The sequence below is a fragment of the Anopheles merus genome, chromosome 2L, assembly GCF_017562075.2.
Source record: "Anopheles merus strain MAF chromosome 2L, AmerM5.1, whole genome shotgun sequence".
Taxonomy (NCBI): Eukaryota; Metazoa; Arthropoda; class Insecta; order Diptera; family Culicidae; genus Anopheles; species Anopheles merus.
This window is the reverse complement of record NC_054083.1, coordinates 48404306-48423985: the sequence shown is the minus strand read 5'-3', so window position 1 is coordinate 48423985 and position 19680 is coordinate 48404306. Positions and strand designations below refer to the sequence as shown.

Here is a 19680-nt window from a genome sequence, read left to right as displayed (position 1 = left end):
TCTCGAAAAACTCGACCATACGTTACAGCGCAACCTTTATATTAGTATGCAGCTTATGTGCCGTCAGCGGGTCTGCCAATGTCGCTCGATTCCACCACGTCAGCTGCTAGGCGTACGGCCACTGGAACGGTGCATCCAAATGCCGTACGATCGTCAACCGCCGCAATGTCCTCCAAAATATCACGTATTCCTTCTTATTAGCTTCACGCCCCAGTCAGCAAGCTACCAACAGTCCAAGGATTCTTACTAACCACACTCCAATCGGGGTATATAAAGCACGCACGAAATGTTTGGAAATCATCAGTTCACTTGCTAACGCATCCACAGCAGCATTTGCCTTTCTTCTCCAACGCAAACCACCCAAAACCAAATCCAATCAAAATGTTCAAGATTGTAAGTATTGCTACGAAACCGTGAGCGTCTGAACCATTCTAACGAGAATATTTCCCCTTTCCCATCAGGTGTGCCTGTTCGCCATCATCGCCGTTGCTTCCGTCTCGGCCAAGGCTGACCCGAAGCCGGGCGTACTGGCCTATGCTGCCGCGCCGGCCGCTTATGTTGCTGCTGCCCCGGCCGCCTACGTCGCTGAGGGTGCCGCAGTGTACGAGCGTACCTTCCACGGAAACACTGCGCCGCTGGCTTACACTTATGCCGCTCCCTATGTGGCGGCTGCTCCGGTTGCATACTCCTCGCCGTACGTTGCCGCCGCTCCGGCTCAGGTGCTGCTGAAGTAAATTGGAAAAAAACGTGACCAGATAACCATCGGATGTTTGCTACCGCTCTGCAATAGTGAAGTTGTAAATACTCTTTTGTTGACTGAATGAATTCACGCATTTGCTGTCTCTAAACATGATTGCTTCATTATCAAATCGTTCAACATGATGACCCTAACTGATAATCTATTCTCTCAGTGCTACTTGTTCTATTTGGTTCTGTTCTAGTTCCAAGTTTTCTGCTATTAACTCTACAATTTCTATTGCCAAAAAAGGCTCCAATCCTTCCCGTTCCAAACTAAAGGGACAGTAATGTATCAAAAATTGATAGAAATGTTTACCAAAAGAGAGAGTGTATTTGAGATTATTCCTGCTTAATCACACGTTGTTCTCTGCATTTTGAGACAATAATTCTGAAACCTTGGGGCCCCACGAGGTCGCTTAGTTTGGGTACTGCTTAGTTTGCACCTATCTGAACCATCAGTTGCAGTATCAGAGCTAGTGGTGGGAGCTCGGAATTGGACCTACCCGATTCCGATTCCGTGTTCGGAGTCAATTCCAGAGCCGATTCCGAAGCTGAAATCGATTCCGGAGTTGACTCCGGAGCCGGTACCAGAGTTGACTCCGGAGCCTATTCCGAAGAGTTCCGAATTTGGAATCAGACTCGGCTTCCGAATCGGAATCGACCTGGGAATCGCAATTTGCTCTGGAAACGGAATCAGTTTTGGAATTGACTCCAGAATTTGAAATAGCTCCGGAATGAGAATCATTTTTTTGCGGCTATCAATACGTACCAATGATGCTGGTCCCAAAAGCCTGTTCTTATGGAAATGCTGAAACAGACTCAAATTCCGGAGTCAGTTCCGATTCCAAAGCCGAATCACAGTTTCCGGAGCCGATTTTAGAAGCATTTCTAGAGCCGATTCAGAAATCGATTCCGGAAACTGATTACGTACCTACTATCCGAAACCGATTCCAGAAAATATCGGAGCTCGCCGGAATTGATTTCAATGAAAACTTCATTTTTCTCATCACTAATCTGAACCACCCTGTCTGATACTGGAACTGATCCCCAACCCATAACGGTCCTGAAATTGCTTCCTGGAAGATCCTGGAATTGATGCACAACCCTTGCCGGTTCTTGAACTGTATCCTGGCCCCATATCGGCCTTGGAAATGGCTCTGAACCCATTTCGGTAATAAAACTTACCCTACCTATTTTATTCCAACTTCAAGAATCTTATATCTAACTGTCTCAGTAATGGAATGAATCATGAACCTGTCGATATAGTACTCTAAATCGATCCAGTAACTGATTCTGCTCCTGGTACACGAGCTATTCGAACCAGCAGCAGTTGTATGAAAAATTCAGTGTAAAGCATTTGTATTGCGGGACAAAATACTTAAGTCGAGGGAATATATCCCCTATGCAGATTGGTAGTCTCGCCTTGTTCCTGTAGAATCAGGATTAATTTTATCCATATTTTCCACAACAATCGTAGTAGGGTGAAGTTTTATTAAAGCCACAGATTTGAACTCACGATGGGCAATATGGTTGATCATAAGACTTTAATACAGTACCACGGAACCGGAACCCTGTTGATCTACAAGGCCGAATAGTCGTAGAAGTTGTTCTAGGTGTCTTTTACACCTCAAACGATTGCAGCAACCGAACGATTGAAAGTAAGTCAATGTTTTTATGACTCTCTCTCATATTCTCACTTCCGTTTGAATTCCTTTCTATTAATTAACTAAGAAGAGGGGACAGAACGACTTATTAGAAAGTAGTAGCATGATTTTTGCCGGTCTCATGGTACAGTCGTCAACTCGTACGACTTAACAACATGCCCGTCATGGGTTCAAGCCCCAAATAGACCGTACCGCCATACGTAGGACTGACTATCCTGCTATGGGGGGAAATCAATAAGTCACTGAAAGCCAACCCCACAAGTGTGTTGGCAGGCCTTGACCGGCATCGGTTGTTGAGCCAAAGAAGAAGAAGAAGAAGAAGAAGCATGATTTTAATATTTAGTATGCTAAAATAATTAACAAACTATGCTGCTTTAGTTCATCATTGGATGGCATTTATTTGGCTATAACAAAACGGAAGGCGAGAAGAAAGTTTGGCACAATTTGTCAACCATTACAGCACGTACTTGGCGGCAAGCGGGGCGCTGTAAGCGAATGGGGCAGCCAGTGCCGGGGCAGCGGCATAGGCGGACACCAGCGGAGCGGCCGAGTACGCAGCATAGGCCGGATTGATGACCTGCGAGTTGTGTGAGGTGACGACGGCCGAATCGCCAACGTTAGCGTAGCCGGCAGTGTAGGCGACGGCTGGTACGGCCGCCGGAGCAACGGCCAGTGGGGCCGAGTAGGCGAGCGGAGCGGCGGCAGCGGCGGTGTAGGCTAGCGGGGCAGCTGGCAGGAACGCACCCGGCTTGGCACTGACGCTGGCAACGGCGGCCAAAAGGGCGACGATCATCTAGTGATGGAAGAGAGTAGGAAAGATGGCGCTTTAGATCAGGATGTTCCTCGGAAAGGATCCTCAGAACAAGGAGCCTTACCACTTTGGAGAACATGTTTGCTGGTTGTTGGGGATTTGGGTTTGGTTGCTGTAAAGCTTGGATGTACTCGGTACGATTGGAGATGCGCTTACTGATGTCTACTCAACAGCTAGCGTATCGTTTATATACCTCCGCACACAACGACTCACCAAACAAATCCTTGCCACATTCAGTGTTTTTGGTAGACTTCAGGTTTTTTGTTGTTGCTTTGTGCCTTCCACAACGGCTGCATTTCAACGAGATGCAAATCCACGAGCGCTCCGTTCACAACACCGCAACGGAGTGTCCTTGCAATGTCGCGCGCGGCTACCGGTGTGTCATGTTGCTTTTCTACACTTTGCGCAGTGGCATTTTGAACAGCAGAAGAAAGTATCGAACGAACGACTTGTGTCGCGCGAGTGGGTCCACTAACCATTGGCTGGTGGAATACTAATCGATTTGAAATGGAGCTTTCGAACCATGCACGATATTGGTTATGACGCGATTGCAATCTTCACTTTCGTTGATGAATTCTGATCGAATGCCGTGATAGCAAAGTAACCTATCGCTCCATATAAAAACAGGAATATGCCATCTTGGGAGTATAAAGACATTCGTAATTTCAGTTGGCAGAGGTTTAAAATATCGCGAAAGTACATTTTAAAAGCGTTAGTTAGGCAGAATGCATACATTTAGGCGCAATGTCCTAGAATTAGCAAAGAGAGCATGTAATCTATGCAATCTACACAACAAAATCTAATTAATTACATCTTAAAGACATGTTAAAATGCTCAACAATACGAAATATTTCAATGAGCGTAAAACAATGCTAAATATAATAAGGAAAAGGTCGCTGGTTGGCAATGTCATGCATGTGATTATTTTGAAAAGTGCAAAGGACTTTGTGGCTGTTTGTGATCATACTCTTCCAAATCAATCGCAAACCACCTTGCTCCCAATCCGGGCAGGTCCAACATACTTATGCGAATAGAAAAAAAAGCATAAACAAACGCCCTTGAACCAGTGCACTAAATAAAATTCCCCATCGATGCCAGCGATATAGCCGTGGCCATATGACAGGGATCACCCCCGGTGAGACCATAATTCACCCCCAGCCTAACCTGACGCATCGCTCCGTCGGCATTTCGGTCTACCCACCTCGCTTCCAACTTCCATACCAAAAACCATCCAGCCCTCCAATCCTACCCGGCACTACCCGGAGTTGGCCGTTAATCCGATTTCTTGCACGACGGCACGTGATCTGCATATTAACGCACACCAAGTGCATTCATGCGGCACGCGTAATCAGGTGCTGCTTCAGGTGAACTATTTGCTACTGAACGAACGTTTGCTACGCTGTGTTGTCGTAACTGCGGTCGCCTTCGGGTAGTTTATTACTCACCACCGCTAGGTGACAAAATGAATGATGAAGAAGAGCACTCGATCGATCGCACCAAGGAGTAGGGAGAGGCCAACGTAGTTCCTGTGCAGCAGTAGTCCTAGCCTGCATCCTACTACCAAGTCGGGTGGGTGGTGTGTTAACGGGCTGGGTTTGCGATTTTTATCGCATATAAAAGTTGCTGCGATCGTGGTAAGGATCATACAGCAACCAAGCCTCGAACAGTTCGCTTCTTCAGCACTCCGCTCAACAACAACAACACCCAAACTAAACCTCAAAATGTTCACCAAACTGGTAAGAACGATCGCCGCATCCTTCGAGTGAGCGGTGAAGATCACTAAAACATCTTGCTTTCCCGCATTTTAGATCTGCATTGCCGCTCTGGCCATCTCGTGCGCTTCGGCCAAACCAGGACTGTTGGCGCCGGTTGCTGCCCCGGTTGCTTATGCCGCCGGACCTGCCGTCGTCACCGCCCAAAGCTCGCAGGTCGTGGCCCGCAACTACAATGGTATTGCTCCGCTGGCGTACACTGCACCGGCCGTCGCGTATGCTGCCCCGGCCGTCGCTAAGGTAGCCGCTCCGCTTGCTTATGCTGCACCGGCACCACTGGCCGCTGCTGCCTATGCTGCTGCTCCGCTCGCCGCTCCGTACGTGGCCCCGTATGCCGCTCCGTATGCTGCCCCGTACGCTGCCGCTTATGCTGCACCGTACGCTGCCGCGTATGCTGCCCCGTACGCCAAGGCGTTCGCTAGCCCGCTGCTTGCCCGTGCTCCGTACCAGCTGTGGTAAACCGTCGGGCCGGCTGATCGTGATGGTGCAGTCAACAGTTCCTTACCGTGCATGCCAGCAGTCTGGTGAACGTTTTTTTGTTGTTGAGTAATACAATATAGTCAAATGTTTTGAAACAAAATAATTTCATGATGGATTGTCTCTGTTTTATTGGCCATTTCCGAGTGGTGAAAGGGGTTGTTCTTTTTCTGAGCTTAAATGTTTGCGATTTTGGCTTGCTTTCGCCTTAAAAGTCACAATAGCTAGTGTAATATGTTTGATGACTGTTACGATATGATCGATTTTGGGACGGTTGCCATGTAGTTTCTTTGAACTCGCGTTGGCCAGGGTGGCTTTCAAACATCGTTACGGTAGGTCATCTTTTGCCGAATTAAGCAGAACTGAGGTGGATACTGTTTCGAAGCGGACGTTCGACACTTGATCGTCCAGGCGATCATAGAAACCTTTAAGAGGTTTCCCTTACTGGAAACGTTGGAGTTTAGAGGCCCTACCTTGGGCAGGGGGACATATCTAAACTCTTTAAATGAGAACTCGATAGATGTACGATGGGCATAGTCCTATCCAGACAGTCCGAACGAATCTGACTTGCCATGATCGGAGTTGGTTTTATTTATACTCAAATGAAGTTAAGGGTTTCTCACATTTGGTTCCGGGTTGTATGTTGGAAAGTTATTGTTTTCACTAAGCTAGTTACGTTTGTCTTTTGTTGACAAGAACGATGGTTCTTGTCACTAAGTTCCTGTTTTGGGTTTAATGCTTCTACTGTTCCTGCTTTGGGTTACAATGCATAAACTGTTCCTGGTTATGTTGTACGTTTCGGTTGGTTCTGTTAAGTGTGTCACAATTGTTTTTATATGAACGGTGTGGCCTGAGCTCTTCCGGGTGTGTATGGTATGATCTGATTTACTGAATGTGTTATAATGAATGTGTTACAATGGTGTGACTTGGCTTTCCAAAGTGTGTTACTATGTGTCTATGACTGATAGTGTGTATTGCAATATGTTCTGTATAGCAGATATGCTACACTAGAACTTGGTGGTGTCTTCGGAGAGTGGTTGAGTTCCGTGGCGTTACACACCACTAAAGCTTGCATTAAGATTAGACGTTAGAGAATTGTGGCTCAAAGGCTTCGTATTGAACTGTCTTATCGGTTGATATTCTGTCCCAAGGATGGAAAAATTGTACTATTATGCCTACCTACAGATTACACCGAACGAAAACTTTTCATTCTCTTAACGCATTAAAGTTGCTAAAATTTTAAATTTCTATCCCATCTTTCAAAGCCCATCAGCCCTTCTTCTCTATTCTTGCACAGATTTCGACAGTTAATGATTGATTTAAGAATATTCGCAAATTGGGATCGATCCAGTTTCGCTAATCAGTTAAATAGGAAACCAAAAACGGAACGAATCATTTGATACCTGGTACGACTAAACAGGTTCTGCCGGCTATGTACATGGCGTTGCTTTCGTTTTCGTTCCGTGTGTTCTTGCACGCGAATCACAAACGCGAATCATCAAACAAATATCAACAGCAATCCAAAATGGATCACCTATTTTGTTTCGTGTCTCATGTTTCTTGTTTCCTACGCTTTTTCTCTCTGTTTCAAACAAACGTTCTGCAGTTTGTTCTATGTTTGGAATTCCTATATTACACTGTACGCAACGACCATGGCTTTGATTATTCAATCAAACTATCGAAATTGAAGCAATCAGCAATTGCTCGATCAAGCTGTCGATCATCGGTGACTGTAACATCCACCTCATCGAGGGACGAACGAAGCAGAGATGCTCAAAGTCTTTATAAATTAAATAGCCATCCATCCACATCTTCTAGCAAGCGATACACATTAAATACCATCCATCAACGCGTGTGTGGTATCAATCTTTCTAATCTGCTAGAACGCCTTCCCACACACTCGAATTTATTCTTTTGTATTGATCGTAATTTGATATTCGTATTCTGGACTTCAGCGCCAGCCACTATAAAAGCGCGAACTCTAGATTCATCTTCATCAGAAAGCAATCAACTTTAAGTGTTAGAACAGCTGCTTCAACAGTCCTCAAACCACACACAACAAAATGTTTGCCAAATTGGTAAGTATTCAGTAAACCAGCAAAAGCGAGGCAGAAGGATATAATTGATTTTCAATTTCGTCCTGTGTAGTTCATCGTTGCTCTTGCCGTTGTATTCGCTTCGGCTGGATATCCACTTCCTAGAAGCGGCTCTCTTGGCTTCCCGGTGGCCTACACTGCGGGAGTTGTGCCCCCCGTTGCTTACAGCGCTCCGGTTGCCTCGTACTCGACCTACTCCGACTCTCCAGTCACCTACTCGACGTACTCCGGCAGCCCCCTAGCCTATAGTGCCTACAGTGCCTACAGTGCCCCAGCGCTGCGATCTTCATTCTATTACAATTGACGTGCCGTCGAAGTCGTCTAAGGATCATGATAGAACCTCACTCCCTAAGAAACACACTGGAAACGATTTAATGTAACATTCTGTACAATAAATTGACTGGAATTTCTTTCAACTCTTACATTTCTTGTCTTCACTTCACTTGTCTTCATTATACTTGAAGTGAGTCAAATAGACTCTTCCGAAACGCGTCTCCATGTTTTCAATAGCGAAGCAGAGATCTCCACAAAAATACACTTTTTTTTTGGAACTTACGCGAATTATAAAGTTGCATCCACCGTAGCGAAATTAGTAGTAGTGCAAAAGAAAGCCTAAAGATGACGCTTCACCATGACTTTATTTATTTTATTTTCATTCCACTAAAGTGAAATAAATTATCAACGACATCTATACTAAATGCGTACGTCCTTTTTTGTAATCTAATTTTAGGCTGCGCTTTCGCCTGATGAACTACAAGAATGACTGATTTCCGTAGCGTTACACACCATTAAAGTTCCCTAGCTTAACGTTAGACGTTAGAAATTCGTAGCTCTGAGTATTCGTGTTGAGTTGTCTTGCTTGGTTGATCTTCTGTCCCAAGGAAGGATTGCTTGTTTGATCTTCTGTGCCCAAAATGGCAAGGATAAATTATTAAGAGTTTACTACAGGTTATATCAAAAAGATTCCTTCCTCTTAATGCATCAACATTGCTAAAATTCAACATTTCTGTTTTATCTTTAGGTTTCTTCAGTGTTGTAGTATGTATTCTAACCTTTCTTCTCTACTTCTTGCACTGATTTCGACAGATTATGATTGATTTAAGAATATTCTTGAATTGGATTGGATCCAGTTTCGTTAATTATATAAAAAAAGCTAAACACGAAAGCGCAACGAATTATTTGATACTGGGTACGATTGAACAGGTTCTTCCGGCTATGTACATCGCGTTGCTTTCGTTTTCGTTCGGTGTGTTCATGCACGCGAACCACAAACAGTGTCGAATTTAGCATGCCAGCAAGGAATACGAACAGATTCCTGGTTCTGGATTAGAGTTTTGGCAAAGAATAGAAAAAAGAGTTCCTCCACGCTTCCAAAATCCAAATGGATCGCCCTTTTGGTTACACACCTCATGTATCTTGTTTCAAACGCTCTACTAACGAAACTGCAGTTTCGCTATGCGTTTTTTCCCGATCAATCTGTTGATCATCGGTGACTTTAGCACGCACCGCTTATAGTAAGTGACACAAATTAAATATCATTCTTCAACGAGTGTGTGTATTGCTCTTTCTAATCTTCTAGAACGCCTTCCCACACACTCCAATATCTTGTTGTGTATCGATCTTAATATGACATTCATATTCTGGACTTCAACGCCAGCCAGTATAAAAGCGCGAACTCCAGATTCATCTTCATCAGAAAGCAATAAACTTTAAGTGTTAGAACAGCTGCTTCAACAGTTCCCAAACCACACGCAACAAAATGTTTGCCAAATTGGTAAGTATCTTGCTCGTAGTAGAAAGTGAAGCAAAAATTAAGAATTGATTTTAACTTTCATCCTATGTAGTTCATCGTCGCCATTGCCGTTGTGTGCGCTTCGGCTGATATTGGGTTACTTAAGGGCCGTTCTCTTGACTTCCCGGTGGCCTATACTGCAGGAGTTGTACCGTCCGTTGCCTACAGTGCCCCAGTTGCCTCGTACTCGACCTACTCCGGCAGCCCGCTAGCATACAGTGCCCCAACACTGGCATCTAATTTCTACTACCATGGCCGTGCCGTAGTCGTCTAAAGGCCACGATAGAACCTCACTCTCTATAAAACACACTGGAAACGATTTCATGTTACATTCTATACAATAAATTGATTGAAATTCAAAATTTCTGTCTCATCTTACGTTTGCTTCAGTGTTGTAGCGTGTGTTCTAAAACTTCTTCTCTATTCTTGCACAGTTTTCGGTAGGTTATGATTAATTTAAGAATATTCTAAAATTGGGATACAGCGCTAATCAATGAAATTAGAAATCGAAAACGAAACGAATCATTTGATACCCGGTACGATTAAACAGGTTCTTCCGGCTATGTACATCACGTTGCTTTCGTTTTCGTTCGGTGTGTTCTTGCACGCGAACCACAAACAGTGTCGAATTTAGCATGCCAGCAAGTAATACGAACAGATTCCTGGTTCTGGATCGGAGTTTTGGCGAAGAACAGAAAGAAGAGTTCCTACACGCTTCCAAAATCCAAATGGATTGCCCTTTTGGTTACGCATTTCATGTTTCTTGTTTCGAGCTTTCTGTCTCTCTGTTTCTTACTAAGTTTCTGTAGCTTATTCTATGTTTGGAATGCCTATGTTAGAATGTATTGTATTCCCTTTACATTGCACATGTCGTTGATTATTCAATGAAACTGTTGTAAATGAAGCAATCAGCTGTATTTCTGCTGACTTGTACTCCAATCACCTAGACACCAGACTAATTTAACCGTTTATTTTTTTAAACATAGCTACATATTTCATTGAAGTGTCGTTATCGTCGTTTTGCTCGATCAAGCCGTCGATCATCGGCGATTTTAACAGCCACCTCTTTCAGTAAGTGATACGCATTCTATACCATTCTTCAACGCGTGTGTGTATTGTTCTTTCTAAACTTCTAGAATGCCTTCCTACACACTCCAATTTATTCTTTTGTATTGATCGTAATTTGATATTAATATTCTGAACTTAATGGCCAGTATAAAAGCGCGTACTTCAGATTCATCTTCATCAGAAAGCAATCAACTTTAAGTATTAGAACAGCTGCTTCAACAGTCTCCAAATCACACACAACAAAATGTTTGCCAAATTGGTAAGTATGTTACTACGAGAGAAGTGAAGCAGAAATTAAGAATTGATTTTCACTTTCGTCCTGTGTAGTTCATCGTCGCCCTTGCCGTTGTCTGCGCTCCGGCTTTTCTACTAACTCCTCGTTCTCTTGACTTCCCGGTGGCCTACACTTCAGGAGTTGTGCCGTCCGTTGCGTACAGCGCTCCAGTTGCCTCGTACTCGACCTACTCCGGCTCACCAGTCACCTACTCAACGTACTCCGGCAGCCAGCGACCCTATAGTGCCTACAGTGCCCCAGCGCTGCGATCTTCATTCTATTACAATTGACGTGCCGCCGAAGTCTAAGGATCGCGATAGAACCTCACTCCCTATGAAACACACTGGAAGCGATTTCATGTAACATTCTGTACAATAAATTTACTGGAATTACTTTCAACTCCTACAATGCTTGTCTTCACCGACCAAAAGCGGAAGATGATCCACAACGGACCAACAAACAAACAAACAAACAAACAAAAGCCTTCTCCCACTCCTCACAGCAATTGGCAATTGTTGCGCTGCTGGGAAGGTGCAAACACGTGCAACGCGATCGCCCGATTATGCGACCATGTTTAGCATAACCCTACACAGTTTCAATGCCAGCGGCCAGCGATTATGTCACAAACGCACTGACCACCGTTCGATCGCTGGTTCGATCAAACGCTACGGACTTAGGATCGTGCCTGGATGTGTTCGGGGCGTGGAATAGATTTATTTGGAGCGTTCGGCGCACGGGCATGAATCGTGACGGACTTCCTCCAGCAGGAAACGGGGTGGGAACAGAAATCGGCCAAACAGATGGGTACCGGGTTGATAGCAACCCCCTTGAGCGTTCGCTGTGTAGGTTTTTGTTTTTTTTTGGGGACGTTTCGGGTGGGACAAACAAAACAATGGACGGTTTGGCGTTCGTGCTTTTCCTATAAATACTCGATATACGGGTATTATTGGCTCATTACGCACTAATTGACCGTTCATCAAGCATCAGCCCGTGCCGAGGTCCCAGTGAAAGTGGAAAGAAACAAACAAACAGCTTTAAAAATGTTTACGAAGGTGGTAAGTAGGACACATTCTTTCGGAACATTCCCATCACAGCGTTATTGTGACATCATTCTCGTCATTCCAGTCCATCGTTGCTGTCTGCAGTCTGCTAGCCGTAGCGTCCGCTAAGCCACATGTCCTTACACCCGTTGGTCCTGCCGTCGTTACAGCCCAAAGCTCGCAAGTGTTCGCCCGTACCTACAACGGCTTTGTGCCCTTCGCAGTACCGGCACCCATCCCGGCGCCAGTCCCAGCGCCAGCCTACCATTTCGTTCTACCCGCAGCACCGCCAGCGCCCGTGTTCTACCCGCAGCCGGTCGTTTACAATCCTCCAGCGGCCATCCCAGTTCCGGTGCCGGTTCCAGCCGTACCCGCCGTACCAGCGGTAGTAGCTGCCGCACCCGCCGCCAAGCTTGTAGCTGCCGCTCCGGTGGCGAAGGTTGCTAAGCTGGTGCGACCGTTCCATGCTACGATCCGCTACCGATCGGTCGTTGCCTAATCGGGCGCGGTGGACGTGTGTGATTGCTGCTGGTGGCGGCCCCCAAATGGCAAAACATGTGATTAAGTAGTGCTTAAGCTAATCAGTGACATAGAGACTGCAATCGAATGGCACTACCTCCTTCGCCGAAGCTGGTGTGCAGGCAGGGCGGCGATGTACGCTTTTGCTCCAATAAATGTACGGTCAATCTTTGTATCCCGTGTGAACTAACATGATTTGTTTCGGATTTATTTCGCTTCTAAGGATGGAAAATTTTAGGAGAAAAATTCAGGTAATAACTACACCGAAGTAGAAATGTATTCGTTATTACTACACGATCTTCAATATCATCCCAATGGAGGCAGACACTTTTTACGGTTGCTTTAGTTTCCACATTTGAGTAGAGGATCATTGTAGATCAATTTTAGTACATATCATTATTTACGATGACATTCATTCCTCAGGATTTACGATCATTCCCGAGGGTTCCTGGTATTATTTGAAAATTCTTCGGAAACAATAACAACGTCATGGGAAACCAGGCATCAGAGATGGTAAAAGTCAAGAAAGGATTAGTTTTAACCACAGGATGACAGGATGATTTAAGATTTAAGAGGATAGTCAGGTTCGAATCGATCCTGTCCGGTCTTGTAGGAGTTGCCTCGTCTATGGAATCTATTGGAGTTTCCAAAATCGATTTACATTCGGCTCGTCCTCTTCAGCAATAAAAAACTCGACTTTATCATGCCAGCAAGTGATATGAATAGATTCCTGGTTCAGGGCAGGAGTTTTGGCAAAGAACAGACATAAGAGTTTCCTCCAAACTTCCAAAATCATCAAGCAAATGTCAACAACATTCTAAAAACGGATCGCCCTTTTTGTTTCAAACAGTCTGTCTCTCTGTTTCAAACAAAGGTTATGTGGGGGGATTGGGCTTAACGAAAATGTCCTTGATTATTCCAACTATATGAAGCAATCAACTGTATATCTGCTGGCTTGCACTCCACATACCTAAGACCAGATTGACCGTTTATTTCTTTTTAAACGTAGCTACATATTTCACTGCAGTTTCGTTATGCGTTTTTTGCTCCATCAACCTATCGATCATGGGGGCCTTTGTCATCCATCTTTTCCAGTAAGTGCTACACAGTATATACCATTCTTCAACGAGTGTGTGTCTCTTTTTAATCTTCTAGAACACCTTCCCACACACACCAACAATATTTGTTTGTATAGATCGTAATTTCGTATTCATGATCCGCCAGTATAAAAGCGCGAACTTCAAATTCATTTTTATCAGAAAGCAATCAACTTTAAGTGTTAGAACAGCTGCTCCAACAGTCTCCAAATTACACGCAACAAAATGTTTGCCAAGTTGGTAAGTATTCAGGAGACTAGTAAAAGAGAAGCAGAAATTTAGATAATTGAATTGATTTTCACTTTCATTATGTGCAGTTCATCATCGCCCTGGTCGTTGTCTGCGCTTCGGCTGGATATCCACTTCCTAGAAGCCGCTCTCTTGAGTTCCCGGTGGCCTACACTGCAGGTGTAGTGTCCCCCGTTGCCTCGTACTCGACCTACTCCGGCTCTCCAGTCACCTACTCGACGTACTCCGGTAGCCCCCTAGCCTACAGTGCCTACAGTGCCCCAGCGCTGCGATCTTCATTCTATTACAATTGACGTGCCGTCGAAGTCGTCTAAGGATCATGCTAGAACTTCACTCCGTATGAAACACACTGGAAATGATTTCATGTAACATTCTGTACAATAAATTGACTGGAATTTCTTTCAACTCTTACATTGCTTGTCTTCATTGTGTTCAATTGTTGTGCTACTGAGATGGTAACGGTTGAAAGTAATCCCCTTGAGGAGTCAACTGCACTTTAAATCCTTGCTAGAAGAGAATGGTCCAGGTGCGTATCGATCCTATCCGGTATAGTAGAAGTTGCCTAGTCTTTGGAATCTGTTGGAGTCATCAGGACACATTACTGGCTCTACTCGATAGACGAGCTTAATCCAACAAGCCCAATCAAGATCGACTTGCATTCGGATCGCCCTCGCTTACCAAGAAATAACTGTCTGGTTGCGTCGCAATCAATCGAACCGACCGAAGGAATCATTTATACGCCGTTGCGATAGAATAGATCCATTAGACAAAGAATAATGAGAAGAGGAATGGAGGAATAGAGAATAAAGCGGCAATATTGTGCTTGCAAACAATAAATTTATATTTCAAACATAACCACCATCAACCGACGCTTCATTTGTGTACTTGTTGAGCAGACGAGATACATTTTACAGCAAATACGATCCATAGGCACTGTAAGGATAAGCACTGTAGGCGTAAGGAGAAGCCGTGTATGCCGCCGAAACTGCCGGGACAGCCGCCGTGTAAGCAGCAGCGGCAAACGGAGCGGCCAGTGGAGAGGCCACCGCTACGGAAGGAGCAGCAACGAGCGGTGCCGAGTAGGCTAGCGGGAATACGGGCTTGCCGTAGGCAGCAGCAACGAGCAGGCCGAAGAAGAAGATCTATGATGCGAAGGAAGAAGCGATAAGTTATCGAAAGTGAAAAAGGCTCTTGGATGGAAGTGCTTGTCGATTACTTACGATTTTGGCAAACATTTTCAAAGGTTGGTTTGATTGGCTTTCGATTGAACAGAACAACTGTACCGTTTGCTGAAGAATGCACTCGCTATTTATACTCTTCTAGATGCTCTCCCCCTCCTGTGTTCCTTATCAGCTACTGCCAATTGTGGGGGAGTTGCGATTAAAATGCGATCAACGACATCGCATCATTGAATCGAACAGCCTTGCCAACATTCCGACCAGTACTCTGGGAGCCCCCTGTCAAATCACTCACCTAACGGGAAGGACCCGAACGTCATCAAGGTCAGTTCGTCGCTTCTTGTGGTGCTTGGGTTGCGTAACTGACACCGTTAGCATGATCACGTCCGTACCGATCGTACCGATTGGTCAACCACTGGTTTCAGTGTACCGTTTTTTGTTATGCGTTTATGATACCGGCGTTCGATTTCAATTTCCAACATTAATATTCCCATCGTATGACGGACACACAGTCTGCCTCGTCGAAAGCAGGGAAGAGTGGGTGGACTTCACTGGGACCAAGTGAAATTGAACAATAATTCCGTATGCAACTTGGCAGGAAGGGTTGAGTTGTTGGTGTGAGTGTGTGTTGAGGATTGGTATAAAAACCATCCTCAACGCCAACAATGGCATCAGTCGCTTCCAAGCAATCTAACAAACAAACCTTCCAAGCCTTTCGAACGTCAGAGTTCTCCACAAAACCCAACAAGCATCATGTCTGCCAAAATTGTGGTAAGTGTTCTTTAATTCTTCGAGCCAATTATGTTCGTGCTTAAACCATACAATCCATCCCACTCCTTCAGATCTGCCTGGCTGTGTGCGTGTTCGGTACTGCTTCGGCTGGAGTTTTCCCAGTGGCAGCTCCGCTTGCTGCGGCAGGAGTCGTCGCACCGTACGCCACCTCCTACAACGCACATACCGTCAACCATGCGGTAGCGGCTCCGGTCGTTGCGGCTGCTCCGGCCGTCGTTGCTGCCCCGGCGGCACGCTTCGTTGCACCGGCAGCTCCTGCTCTGGCCTACACTGCCGCTGGACTGCCAGCCTACAGTGCTTACACTGCCGCCGGTCTGCCAGCCCTCAGCGCCTACTCGGCCTACACTGGACTGCCCGCTCCGTACGTGTTCTAAGGTACGCGTTGAAGCAGAAGCACATTGGCATTGACTGAACATTGGGGTTCTGTCGAGACGATGCTGATCGTTCGTACTGTCGCCACCTTCCTGCATCTAGGATCTTTTGTAAATATTGTCCTTCCTGCTTAACTCAATTCTTGTCACAATCAAAATACAACACCTTTTTAGAAGGAATGTTCCTAAAAATGGATACATGTTTTACCTATCTTTTTAGTGGATCCGAAAAACAGTTATTAAAATAACTCTTGGCATATTATTATAGTTCACCACTCAATTTAGAGAGGGATTCCCTATAAAGCCTGCATAACTCTCCAATGTCCATAGTAAACGATAATCTCCTTTTTTGGCATAACAACCGTTGTGGGTCAAAAGTCTGCCTCTGAACACGACTAGTGGTGCTTGGTTTTCAATAGTTTACTGATTACAACATCGCAGGACAGTCAAATCCTTCCGTATGTATGAGTGGTGCACAGTCCGTCCATTCGGGGCTTGAACCCATAAGACGGGTATGTTGTTAAGTCGTACGAGTTGACAACTGTGCCACCAGACGGGCCCAACAATGGCCGCCTTAATTTCCACTTTCCATCTAACGATGTCTCACACCAACCAATCGAACCATTTCTATCGATCGAACTAATTATGCCTATTATAATAATTAGTCTCAGCAAAACCGCTCACCAACATCAACCCAGCCATCGATCGATAAGGGCTCAAGCACCTGAAACTGGCACAACTGTCACGCTAAGGACCTGTTTTTCCACTCGAGTATTGGCCAATGCTCGCTGACGGTCTGGTGATCTTGTGATGGATCGGAAAACTTATACCAACTCCAATCTCAAAAGCACTTCTCGAAGGCATCCACCGATCATCGTGTAGCAATGATAAACAAGAAGCTAAAGATTACTTGACCAGACTCCTGCATGTGCTGTTCAAAAGGGGTTTAAAAACTTTAAGTGCTTTACTGAACCTTCATGCTCATGATTGGCAAAACAATCGTGTGATTGTATACCACAATGATGTCTAATTAGTCTGACGATAAATAACGCACCGGTGATGGACGAAAATCGTGATTGCAGATCATGTTCTGAGGCTAGATCGCATTCATAGCTTAAAGGTTTAGCTAAAAATAATTTTTAAAAACCCCACAGTACCGAGCTCCACGACGTCTTCGAATCCGCGTAACTAGGGAAAATACTGTAGCCAGTTCTACGAACACTAGCGAAGGTCTTCCTCTTTGGCGCTGGAATCAAACTCTCTTCTTTCAAAAAGCATTAGTACGAAAGCATGGACTGATGCCATTTTACATTACAGTAGGACATTCATTTAGCTTTTTATTATTATTTTCCCTAACCACATCTGCCCTATGTTATTTAGTACATGTTTAAATCTCGAATCTCCCATCCACATACATCTCTTATTGTACCTACCCCAGTAGCACACATGCTGGGCTACTCTTTTCATTCCGGTTCGGCTTTCTTCTCCCGGCGCTTCTTTTTGTTTGGTGGTGCATCGTTCTGTTTGTCGCTTTCCGTGTTGTTAGCATCGTACAGCCCGGCCCGCACGAACCTTTGCGCGGCCGGCTGATCTAGACGGGGCCGCTTGGTAAGGTTTTCGTGTATGGTTTGCAACCGTTTCATCGCTTCCCGCACCCGGTCGAGATCCGCTTTAATGTCATCCTGAAAGAAGAAGAGATAGAAAGAATTATTTTGAATGATTCTAAAGGCAACAATTATCCTTCCCCAACACTCACCATGACGGTGTTCGGTCGACCGAGCATCTTCTCGTGCATCCAGAACAGTGAGTTCACGCAAAACGCACACAGCGTGTCGAAGCGCACCTTTTCCTCCGCCGTAAAGTTCGGATACTTTTCATACTCCCGATTCACACTGGCCAGCGTTTCCTGTATCTGATCGATGGCTTGCATGAGGTTTTCGTTGTTGCGTATGAACACGAGATCACCCTTCAGCACGCCATAATCATCCACGGGGGTGCCTATATCCGTTTCCATATCGTTCACCATGTTTAGAGGGTTGGAGAAGGGTTTAAATTCACTTTTTGCCGGTAGCAGATAATTAGGAAACTTTAAATAATACAATTCCTACGAAAACGCACGCGTGCCGCGTGTTTGCTATGGTATGGTCCGGCACCAGGCAAATGTAAACAAACACACAGCGCGCAGCTGTCAAATCGATTTGAAGCGTTTCGTGTGAAGCGTTTCTTTAGCGTTTCTGGGCGCAAAATAATGAAAGGAAATGTTACTAAAATCCTACATTTGCTCTCATTTTTGGGAATCTTGAACATATTAAACTATAAAAAGCTGTTAAGACCATCAAAAGACCGAAATTTATGATAGTATAAATTAATTGAAATTAGTTTTCGAATTGAAATTGACAGTTGAAGTGTGTCCACCTCCTTTGACAGCTGCCCAGTTGCTTATTGCTGTTGTTGTTGTTGTTTCACGGCTGTTGTGTTGTTGGTGGGGGAAGTGATCCGCGAGCGAATGGTATTTCTCTTACAAAAGTAAATAAAAAGCAATTTGGGCCGTAAATTGCAATTACTTCAAGTTCACTAAGTGAAGCGCATAAACGCTTCCACTAAACGCAACCGAAGGCTTGATACATTTGCGTGCGCAGCTTCCACAGAAATCGGTGCATCCACCAGCTCAGCGTAAGTGATTGTGTGTATTGTGTAATCTTGTTTGAGTTTCAGTGGTGATCTTGCCGTTTTATGTATTTTTCTCTTTGGCCTGAGCTCTAATGATTATTTTAAGTTAAAGCGTAGCAAATGAAAAGCATCTCTACGATCAAGTATCCGTGCATACAACCCAAACTTATGCTGCACCTTCATCCGCTTTCAACCGCTCAATACACCGGGACCGGTTTTATGACCTCCTTTCTTTCCGTCTTTTTCTATTTTCCCTCTATGTGCATAGGATGAACTTTTTGCGCACAGCATGCGAAATCGCACGTACATCATCCGGCGTGGCTCGAACGTCGACGCTGCTACGATCACGTAGCACTGGCGCAGCCGGTCGAAGCTTCAGCTCGAACCAGGTCGAACCAAAGCCCCAGCAGCCACCGAAATCGACTCCGTCCGCCGGTGGAAGCAATGGATCGAGCATCAACACGCACACTCACACACCGAACGGGCTGGAGAAGCGTATGCTGGTCTTTATGAAGCGGTACAAATCCATCGAGGAAGTTCCTAACTTTGTCAGGTAGCGTTTCCGTTTCTTTTCCTTTGTTTTGTGTATGAAATTATCCTTCAATTATCTTTTTTCCTCCCACTCGCTAGCCAGGAGAAGATGGAACGGGTCCGGAATCAGGTGCGAATCAAGATCGCCAACTACATGATGATTGCGACCGCGATCGGTTGCATCGTCATGGTGATCAGTGGCAAGAAGGCGCAGGAGCGGGGCGAATCCGTCGCCCAGATGAACCTGGACTGGCACAAGGAGTACAACGAGAAGGCACGTGCCGACTACGAAGCGACGCTTGCGGCAGAAGCGAAGAAGAAGTAAAATGCTGTGTTACCCACCACGGGCTGGCCGCCGGCAAAGCCATCATCAATTATCCTTACACCTGACCTGTTTTTTGCTAGATAGAAAGGTCCGGTGATTATTGTCCGCGTTAAAACTATGCCACATTTAAAGTGTTGATCTTTTAGGCGCTAGAAATTGATAAAATCAACCTGTAAATACAGCCAAGCGATGGAATAATGTCACTGTGATGTGTGC

At 45.2% G+C, this 19680-nt stretch overlaps 9 protein-coding genes across 10 annotated transcripts; 6 read left to right on the top strand and 3 right to left on the bottom strand.

Annotated features, from left to right (window-relative positions):
* The first annotated feature begins 231 nt into the window (after positions 1-231).
* On the top strand, positions 232-5563 carry LOC121592363 (cuticle protein 16.5-like). Its single transcript, XM_041913764.1, has 4 exons — positions 232-393; positions 462-730; positions 4751-4949; positions 5022-5563. Exons 1-4 carry the CDS (start codon positions 382-384, stop codon positions 5442-5444), a joined length of 903 nt encoding a protein of 300 aa, XP_041769698.1. The 5' UTR covers positions 232-381; the 3' UTR covers positions 5445-5563.
* Positions 2776-3369, bottom strand: LOC121594580 (cuticle protein 16.5-like). Its single transcript, XM_041917991.1, has 2 exons — positions 3278-3369; positions 2776-3195 (listed from the first exon to the last, which is right to left on the bottom strand). The coding sequence occupies exons 1-2, from the start codon at positions 3290-3292 to the stop codon at positions 2857-2859; spliced, it is 354 nt and encodes a 117-aa protein (XP_041773925.1). The 5' UTR covers positions 3293-3369; the 3' UTR covers positions 2776-2856.
* Positions 5564-7434: 1871 nt separating the features above from the next.
* LOC121594582 lies at positions 7435-7980 on the top strand. The gene is made up of 2 exons (XM_041917993.1): positions 7435-7540; positions 7611-7980. The coding sequence occupies exons 1-2, from the start codon at positions 7526-7528 to the stop codon at positions 7860-7862; spliced, it is 267 nt and encodes an 88-aa protein (XP_041773927.1). The 5' UTR covers positions 7435-7525; the 3' UTR covers positions 7863-7980.
* Positions 7981-10594: 2614 nt separating this feature from the next.
* Positions 10595-11091, top strand: LOC121594585. The gene is made up of 2 exons (XM_041917995.1): positions 10595-10677; positions 10746-11091. Exons 1-2 carry the CDS (start codon positions 10663-10665, stop codon positions 10980-10982), a joined length of 252 nt encoding a protein of 83 aa, XP_041773929.1. The 5' UTR covers positions 10595-10662; the 3' UTR covers positions 10983-11091.
* Positions 11092-11661: 570 nt separating this feature from the next.
* On the top strand, positions 11662-12437 carry LOC121594579 (cyclin-dependent kinase inhibitor 1C-like). Its single transcript, XM_041917990.1, has 2 exons — positions 11662-11747; positions 11818-12437. The coding sequence occupies exons 1-2, from the start codon at positions 11733-11735 to the stop codon at positions 12229-12231; spliced, it is 429 nt and encodes a 142-aa protein (XP_041773924.1). The 5' UTR covers positions 11662-11732; the 3' UTR covers positions 12232-12437.
* A 1983-nt stretch (positions 12438-14420) lies between these two features.
* On the bottom strand, positions 14421-15417 carry LOC121594586 (cuticle protein 18.6-like). Of its 2 annotated transcripts, none has more exons than XM_041917997.1 (3): positions 15071-15417; positions 14818-14953; positions 14421-14739 (listed from the first exon to the last, which is right to left on the bottom strand). In XM_041917997.1, exons 2-3 carry the CDS (start codon positions 14830-14832, stop codon positions 14506-14508), a joined length of 249 nt encoding a protein of 82 aa, XP_041773931.1. In that variant the 5' UTR covers positions 14833-14953; positions 15071-15417; the 3' UTR covers positions 14421-14505. The 2 variants fall into 2 exon arrangements, with proteins under 2 accessions (XP_041773931.1, XP_041773930.1); XM_041917996.1 differs by having other exon boundaries at positions 14818-14950.
* Positions 15418-15455: 38 nt separating this feature from the next.
* LOC121594581 (cuticle protein 16.5-like) lies at positions 15456-16130 on the top strand. The gene is made up of 2 exons (XM_041917992.1): positions 15456-15546; positions 15618-16130. The coding sequence occupies exons 1-2, from the start codon at positions 15529-15531 to the stop codon at positions 15939-15941; spliced, it is 342 nt and encodes a 113-aa protein (XP_041773926.1). The 5' UTR covers positions 15456-15528; the 3' UTR covers positions 15942-16130.
* A 1108-nt stretch (positions 16131-17238) lies between these two features.
* On the bottom strand, positions 17239-18115 carry LOC121594578. Its single transcript, XM_041917989.1, has 2 exons — positions 17695-18115; positions 17239-17620 (listed from the first exon to the last, which is right to left on the bottom strand). The coding sequence occupies exons 1-2, from the start codon at positions 17962-17964 to the stop codon at positions 17402-17404; spliced, it is 489 nt and encodes a 162-aa protein (XP_041773923.1). The 5' UTR covers positions 17965-18115; the 3' UTR covers positions 17239-17401.
* A 262-nt stretch (positions 18116-18377) lies between these two features.
* On the top strand, positions 18378-19667 carry LOC121594577 (UPF0389 protein CG9231). The gene is made up of 3 exons (XM_041917988.1): positions 18378-18611; positions 18877-19161; positions 19239-19667. Exons 2-3 carry the CDS (start codon positions 18878-18880, stop codon positions 19462-19464), a joined length of 510 nt encoding a protein of 169 aa, XP_041773922.1. The 5' UTR covers positions 18378-18611; position 18877; the 3' UTR covers positions 19465-19667.
* Positions 19668-19680: the final 13 nt, after the last annotated feature.

Coding starts and splice junctions, on each gene's coding strand:
- LOC121592363 (XM_041913764.1), top strand. Junction 731..4,750: donor CCGGCTCAGGTGCTGCTGAA/GTAAATTGGAAA, acceptor CCTGTGCAGCAG/TAGTCCTAGCCTGCATCCTA. Junction 4,950..5,021: donor TCAAAATGTTCACCAAACTG/GTAAGAACGATC, acceptor CCCGCATTTTAG/ATCTGCATTGCCGCTCTGGC.
- LOC121594578 (XM_041917989.1), bottom strand. CDS start 17,964: ATGGTGAACGATATGGAAACGGATATAGGCACCCCCGTGGATGATTAT. Junction 17,621..17,694: donor GTCGACCGAACACCGTCATG/GTGAGTGTTGGG, acceptor TTCTTCTTTCAG/GATGACATTAAAGCGGATCT.
- LOC121594577 (XM_041917988.1), top strand. CDS start 18,878: ATGAACTTTTTGCGCACAGCATGCGAAATCGCACGTACATCATCCGGC. Junction 19,162..19,238: donor GAAGTTCCTAACTTTGTCAG/GTAGCGTTTCCG, acceptor CCCACTCGCTAG/CCAGGAGAAGATGGAACGGG.